Below are 7,500 nucleotides of genomic sequence, written 5' to 3'. Positions count from 1 at the left end.
ACAGTAACTCCCAGTATGGGATATGGAGACCAGAACTGTGCACAGTAACTCCCAGTGTGGGATATGGAGACCAGAACTGTGCACAGTAACTCCCAGTGTGGGATATAGAGACCAGAACTGTGCACAGTAACTCCCAGTGTGGGATATGGAGACCAGAACTGTGCACAGTAACTCCCAGTGTGGGATATGGAGACCAGAACTGTGCACAGTAACTCCCAGTGTGGTGTACCCGCGGTTCGATGTGGGTTTAACTTGTGCTGTTTGATGATGCGGTGATGGTGTGTTCTCTGCCGGCAGGTGGCATGGTGACCTGGTGAGTGGGCTGTACCACCAGATCCTGCTGACCCTGCAGAAAGTGCTGGTGGATCCAGTCCGACCTCTCTGCTCACACTACGGAGCCTTGGTGGGACTGCACGCACTCGGCTGGAAGGTGAGCTCGTCGCACTGGCACTGAGCACTGAGCACTGACCGGCGGCAGGGGGAGAGCGAACACCCACTCCCCAACCCCCCCCCTCACCATCCTCGCACAGCCTCCCCCTCCCCCCGTCATCCTCTACACCCCCTCTCAGGGCAGGTACAGCAGGGGGTTAGATACAGAGTAAAGCTCCCTCTACACTGTCCCATCAAACACTCCCAGGGCAGGTACAGGGGGTTAGATACAGAGTAAAGCTCCCTCTACACTGTCCCATCAAACACTCCCAGGGCAGGTACAGGGGGTTAGATACAGAGTAAAGCTCCCTCTACACTGTCCCATCAAACACTCCCAGGGCAGGTACAGGGGGTTAGATACAGAGTAAAGCTCCCTCTACACTGTCCCATCAAACACTCCCAGGGCAGGTACAGGGGGTTAGATACAGAGTAAAGCTCCCTCTGCACTGTCCCATCAAACACTCCCAGGGCAGGTACAGGGGGTTAGATACAGAGTAAAGCTCCCTCTACACTGTCCCATCAAACACTCCCAGGGCAGGTACAGGGGGTTAGTTACAGAGTAAAGCTCCCTCTACACTGTCCCATCAAACACTCCCAGGGCAGGTACAGCACGGGGTTAGATACAGAGTAAAGCTCCCTCTACACTGTCCCATCAAACACTCCCAGGGCAGGTACAGAGGGTTAGTTACAGAGTAAAGCTCCCTCTGCACTGTCCCATTGATATAAAGCCCACTCATGGTGTGGTGTCTGGGAGGTGGAACCCCGAGTGTTTGGTGCTTTGTGTGTGACGGTGTGATTGGGACACTCAGTGAGTAGGGGGCAGTAAATCAGCCTCCAACAGTAACATTGCTTTGTGTTTTGTGTGTGTGAGTTGCTGTGTGTTGTATGTTACTTTTCCCAGGCGTGAGCTGGCGGGGCAGGTATATGTGACACCCCCGAGTAAGCCACCCCTCGCCGCCTCTCTCTGATGTCGCGTTGCCGCACGGTGAACGCAGTGAGCGGGATCCTGGGCCAATGCTCGTGTCTAACGCTACGTTGTGTCGGCAGGCGGTGGAGCGAGTCCTGTATCCTCACCTCGCCACGTACTGGCCCAACCTCCAGGCCGTGCTGGACGATAACTCGGTGTCCAACGCACAGGTCAAGGCCGACGGCCACAAGGTGTACGGAGCCATTCTGGTAGGTCAGGGGTCGGGGAATGGGGGTCGGGGAATGGAGGTCAGGGTCCGGGAATGGGGGTCGTGGAATGGAGGTCCGGGAATGGGGGTCGGGGGTCGGGGAATGGGGGTCAGGGGTCGGGGAATGGGGGTCAGGGGTCGGGGAATGGAGGTCAGGGTCCGGGAATGGGGGTCGGGGAATGGAGGTCCGGGAATGGGGGTCGGGGAATGGGGGTCAGGGTCCGGGAATGGGGGTCAGGGGTCGGGGAATGGAGGTCAGGCTCCGGGAATGAGGGTCGGGGAATGGGGGTCAGAGTCCGGGAATGGGGGTCAGGGGTCGGGGAATGGGGGTCAGGGGTCGGGGAATGGGGGTCAGGGTCCGGGAATGGGGGTCAGGGGTCGGGGAATGGGGGTCAGGGGTCGGGGAATGGGGGTCAGGGTCCGGGAATGGGGGTCAGGGGTCGGGGAATGGGGGTCGGAGAATGGAGGTCAGGGTCCGGGAATGGGGGTCGGGGAATGGAGGTCCGGGAATGGGGGTCGGGGAATGGAGGTCCGGGAATGGGGGTCGGGGAATGGGGGTCAGGGTCCGGGAATGGGAGTCAGGGGTCGGGGAATGGAGGTCAGGCTCCGGGAATGGGGGTCGGGGAATGGAGGTCGGGGAATGGGGGTCAGGGGTCGGGGAATGGGGGTCGGGGAATGGGGGTCAGGGTCCGGGAATGGGGGTCAGGGGTCGGGGAATGGGGGTCGGGGAATGGGGGTCAGGGGTCGGGGAATAGTAGTTGGGGTCGGTGAATGTGGGTCGGGGGTGAGGTTGGAGTCAGGCTGGAATTAAAACAGAAAATGCTGGAAATACTCAGCGGGTCGGGCAGCATCTGTGGAGCGAGAAACAGAGTTAGCGTTTCAGGTCAACGACCCTTCATCAGAACTGGAAAAGTTAGAGATGTAACAAGTTTTTAAGCAAGTGTAGGGGCAGGGAAAGCGGGGGTAGGGGGTTGAAGGGGGAGGGGCAGGGAAAGGGGGAGGGGCGGGGGGAGGGGCAGGGAAAGGGGGAGGGGCAGGGAGAGGGGCGGGGGGAGGGAAGGCCTGTGATTGGACGGGAGCCGGAGAGATTAGCGACGAAGGGACGATGATGCGGGAGAAGGAGATGGTAACGGGACACGTTAAGGAACAAAAGATGCGTCTAGAGAGGGTGTGAATGGAGACGGCAGAATCAGCTTCAGGTGCCGTGGGATAAATAGGGGCCGGGGTTCTGGTGTGACCTTGTTGACCTCGATGTTGAGACCAGGAGGCTGTAAAGAGCCTGATCGAAAGATGAGGTGCTTTTCCTCGAGTTTGCGTTGAGCTTCATTGGAACAGTGCAGGAGGCCGAGGGCAGAGAGGTCAGAGTGGGAGTGGGCCGGGGAATTAAAGTGACAGGCCACCGGAAGCTCAGGGTCACATTTACCTCCGTGTGACCAAAGTGGTCGCCCAATCTACGCTCGGTCTCCCCAGTGTAGAGGAGACCACATCGTGAACAGCAAATACAGTATACTGAACTGAGAGAAGTACAAGTGAATCACTGTTTCACCTGGAAGGGGTATTTGGAGCCCTGGACAGTGGGAAGGGAGGAGGTAAAGGGGCAGGTGTTGCATCTCCTGCGCTTGTACGGGAAGGTGCCGTGGGAGGGGGAAGGGGTGCTAGGGGTGACTGGAATGGACCAGGGTATGCAGAGGGAGCGGTCCCTTCGGAACGCTGGGAGGGGAGGGGAGGGGAGGGGAAGGTGTGATTGGTGGTGGGATCACGCTGGAGGTGGTGGAAATGGCGGAGGATGATCCGTTGAATGTGGAGGCTGGTGGGGTGAAAGGTGAGGACAAGGGGAACCCTATTGTGGTTCTGAGGAGGAGGGGAAGGGGTGAGAGCGGAGGTGCGGGAAATAGAACGGAGACAGTCGAGGGCCATGTTAACCATGGCAGAGGGGAATCCTCGGTTGAGGAAAAAGGAAGACATGTCGGACGCAACTGGTGGCCGGAACATTTGGCACGGAGATGGAGAAACTGGGAGAATGGAATAGAGGCCTTCAGCAATGGCGGTGGGGGGGGGGCGGGGGGGAAGAGAAGCTGTGGGAGTCCGTGGGTGTTGGGTTGGGTTGGACTGGGTTGGGTTGGACTGGATTGGGTTGGGTTGGACTGGATTGGTTTGGACTGGGTTAGATTGGGTTGGGTTGGACTGGATTGGTTTGGACTGGGTTAGATTGGGTTGGGTTAGATTGGGTTGGGTTGGTTTAGACTGGGTTGGGTTGGACTGGATTGGTTTGGATTGGGTTGGGTTGGTTTGGACTGGGTTAGATTGAGTTGGGTTGGTTTGGATTGGGTTGGGTTGGTTTGGACTGGGTTGGGTTGGACTGGATTGGGTTAGGTTGGGTTGGGTTGGTTTGGACTGGGTTGGGTTGGACTGGATTGGGTTAGATTGGGTTGGGTTGGATTGGACTGGATTGGGTTGGTTTGGACTGGGTTGGTTTGGATTGGGTTGGGTTGGTTTGGACTGGATTGGGTTGGACTGGGTTGGTTTGGATTGGGTTAGATTGGGTTGGGTTGGACTGGGTTGGGTTGGGTTGGATTGGGTTGGGTTGGACTGGATTGGTTTGGACTGGGTTAGATTGGGTTGGGTTGGACTGGATTGGTTTGGACTGGGTTAGATTGGGTTGGGTTAGATTGGGTTGGGTTGGTTTAGACTGGGTTGGGTTGGACTGGGTTGGGTTGGACTGGATTGGGTTGGGTTGGTTTGGACTGGGTTAGATTGAGTTGGGTTGGTTTAGACTGGGTTGGGTTGGACTGGATTGGTTTGGACTGGGTTGGATTGGACTGGATTGGTTTGGATTGGTTTGGACTGGGTTGGTTTGGACTGGGTTGGTTTGGACTGGGTTGGGTTGGACTGGATTGGTTTGGACTGGGTTAGATTGAGTTGGGTTGGTTTAGACTGGGTTGGGTTGGACTGGATTGGTTTGGACTGGGTTGGATTGGACTGGATTGGTTTGGATTGGGTTAGATTGGGTTGGTTTGGGTTGGGTTGGTTTGGACTGGGTTGGGTTGGACTGGATTGGGTTAGATTGGTTTGGACTGGATTGGATTGGGTTGGGTTGGACTGGATTGGTTTGGATTGGGTTAGATTGGGTTGGGTTGGGTTGGTTTGGACTGGGTTGGGTTGGACTGGATTGGTTTGGATTGGGTTAGATTGGTTTGGATTGGATTGGGTTAGATTGGGTTGGGTTGGACTGGGTTGGGTTGGACTGGATTGGTTTGGATTGGGTTAGATTGGGTTGGGTTGGTTTGGACTGGGTTAGATTGAGTTGGGTTGGTTTAGACTGGGTTGGGTTGGACTGGATTGGTTTGGACTGGGTTGGATTGGACTGGATTGGTTTGGATTGGGTTGGGTTGGTTTGGACTGGGTTGGGTTGGACTGGGTTGGTTTGGACTGGGTTGGATTGGGTTGGATTGGGTTAGGTTGGGTTGGTTTGGACTGGATTGGTTTGGATTGGGTTAGATTGGGTTGGGTTGGTTTGGACTGGGTTGGGTTGGACTGGGTTGGGTTGGATTGGATTGGGTTGGGTTGGATTGGGTTGGGTTGGACTGGATTGGTTTGGATTGGGTTAGATTGGGTTGGGTTGGACTGGGTTGGGTTGGACTGGATTGGTTTGGACTGGGTTGGGTTGGACTGGGTTGGGTTAGACTGGGTTAGGTTGGGTTGGACTGGGTTGGGTTGGACTGGATTGGTTTGGGTTGGGTTGGTTTGGACTGGGTTGGGTTGGACTGGATTGGCTTCGACTGGGTTGGGTTAGACTGGGTTAGGTTGGGTTGGTTTGGACTGGGTTGGGCTGGACTGGATTGGTTTGGACTGGGTTGGGTTGGTTTGGACTGGGTTGGGTTGGGTTGGTTTGGACTGGGTTGGGTTGGTTTGGACTGGGTTGGGTTGGGTTGGTTTGGACTGGGTTGGGTTGGACTGGGTTGGGTTGGTTTGGACTGGGTTGGGTTGGGTTGGACTGGGTTGGGCTGGGACTGGGTTGGGTTGGTTTGGACTGGGTTGGGTTGGGTTGGGTTGGACTGGGTTGGGTTGGGTTGGTTTGGACTGGGTTGGGTTGGGTTGGTTTGGACTGGGTTGGTTTGGACTGGGTTGGGTTGGTTTGGACTGGGTTGGGTTGGGTCAAATCGAGTTGGGTTGGGTTGAGTCAAGGTGGTGGTATATCCCCCCCCCAGGAGGCAGTGTTGCCCCGGTAACCGGATTCCTGCTCTCTCTCCCCAGGTGGCGGTGGAGAAGTTGCTGAAGACCAAGGCCTGGCTGGAGCCCACACCCGAAGGTTGGAGCAGGCACAGCTCGCCAGGGGTCAGCCCGCTCCGTGATCCCACGGCCGAGTTCGGCTTCGGCATCGCCAGCCACCTGCTGCAGACAGGCGGTGGGGGGGCCGCGGGGGGGCTCCCGGGGCTGGACCAGCCTCCGCCCCCCTCCCCCTCCCCACCTCAGATGTACCGCGAGCTCTACGCCTTCTTCGGGGACAGCCTGGCCGTGCGGTTCGGGACTGGCGGTGGGATCCCTCCGGCAGCCGTGCCCCCCGCCGGCAAAGAGTTGAGCGGCCAATCGGCAGCCCTGACCTCCGACCCCAAGGCCCAGCGGGGGGCGGTCAACGGGCCGGACCCCGGCCGCAAAATGCCGCAGCTGACCATGAGCTTGGCAGTCAGCCCAGCGGGGGGGGAGGGGAGCCCGGTGTCGGAGCCCCTGCCCGCTCGCCCCTCCCTCCAGCGGGCTAGCCCCGCCCCCAAGCCCAAGTCTGCTGCTTGTCCCGCCCACGAGCGAGGCCCCGCCCACCACCGCGGGGCCCTGGGGGTCAGGGATGCCTTCCAGAGGTCGCGGCTGGTGGCGGCCCGGCCTGGCCACGCCTCCTTCCTGATCGCCGGCCGGCAAATGGGCCGCAGGGTCAAGGGTCGGCTCTTCCAGACCGCCTTCCCGCCGTACCGCGGCCCCAGCCTGGCCTCCAAGTACGGCCAGAAACTGCCCATGATCGGCCGGGTCAACAAACCCGTCAGGAAGTGGCTGCGGGCCGAGTACTCCCTGTACCTGCCCCTTTAACCGGGGTCCGCACCGGGGTCCGCACTGGGGGGGCCGAGTACTCCCTGTACCTGCCCCTTTAACCGGGGTCCGCACTGGGGGGGCCGAGTACTCCCTGTACCTGCCCCTTTAACCGGGGTCCGCACCGGGGTCTGCACCGGGGGGGCCGAGTACTCCCTGTACCTGCCCCTTTAACCGGGGTCCGCACCGGGGTCTGCACCGGGGGGGCCGAGTACTCCCTGTACCTGCCCCTTTAACCGGGGTCCGCACCGGGGTCCGCACCGGGGGGGCCGAGTACTCCCTGTACCTTCCCCTTTAACCGGGGTCCGCACTGGGGGGGCCAAGTACTCCCTGTACCTGCCCCTTTAACCGGGGTCCACACTGGGGGGGCCGAGTACTCCCTGTACCTGCCCCTTTAACCGGGGTCCATACCCTGGGGGGCCAGGATACTCCGGGGGGGGGGGTCCCGGCAAACAGTCGCCCCCAAAAGCAGCGGCGTGATTGTAAAACTCGGCACATTGAGACACAGCGGCCAATGGACCCCCCGACCTCCCCCGGGACCCCTGGCCTCTCCCTGAACCTCAAACCGTCCCGGGGGATTCGGGAACGGCCCTGGATACAGAGGTCCTGAGGGAAAGTATCGCCTGTGTCTGAGGGAAGCGGCAGGAGGAGTTCCCCCACCGGCGTACTTACCCTCTCGTCTCTCTGCTTCCCTCCCTCCTCCCTCCCATCTCCCCCTCTCTCCCCCCCTCCCTCCCCACCCTCTCCCCCCCTCCCTCCCCTCCCTACCTCCCCACCCTCTCCCCCCCCCTCCCTCCCCTCCCTCCCCACCCTCTCCCCC

At 59.5% G+C, this 7,500-nt stretch overlaps 1 protein-coding gene across 1 annotated transcript in view; it reads left to right on the top strand.

Annotated features, from left to right (window-relative positions):
* Nucleotides 1-7,494, top strand: part of taf6l (TAF6-like RNA polymerase II, p300/CBP-associated factor (PCAF)-associated factor) — a gene marked incomplete at its 5' end in the record, with an annotated part of 12,447 nt that extends 4,953 nt beyond the window's left edge. The window contains 3 exons of the mRNA XM_070872886.1: nt 298-430; nt 1,477-1,605; nt 5,859-7,494. Coding sequence (XP_070728987.1) covers nt 298-430; nt 1,477-1,605; nt 5,859-6,680 — 1,084 coding nt within the window. The remainder of the gene's footprint in view (nt 1-297; nt 431-1,476; nt 1,606-5,858) is intronic.
* Nucleotides 7,495-7,500: the final 6 nt, after the last annotated feature.

This window comes from Pristiophorus japonicus, unplaced genomic scaffold, assembly GCF_044704955.1.
Source record: "Pristiophorus japonicus isolate sPriJap1 unplaced genomic scaffold, sPriJap1.hap1 HAP1_SCAFFOLD_3834, whole genome shotgun sequence".
In the NCBI taxonomy this organism is placed as follows: domain Eukaryota; kingdom Metazoa; phylum Chordata; class Chondrichthyes; family Pristiophoridae; genus Pristiophorus; species Pristiophorus japonicus.
Note: the sequence above shows the minus strand (reverse complement) of the source record. Positions and strands in the feature narration are given on the sequence as shown.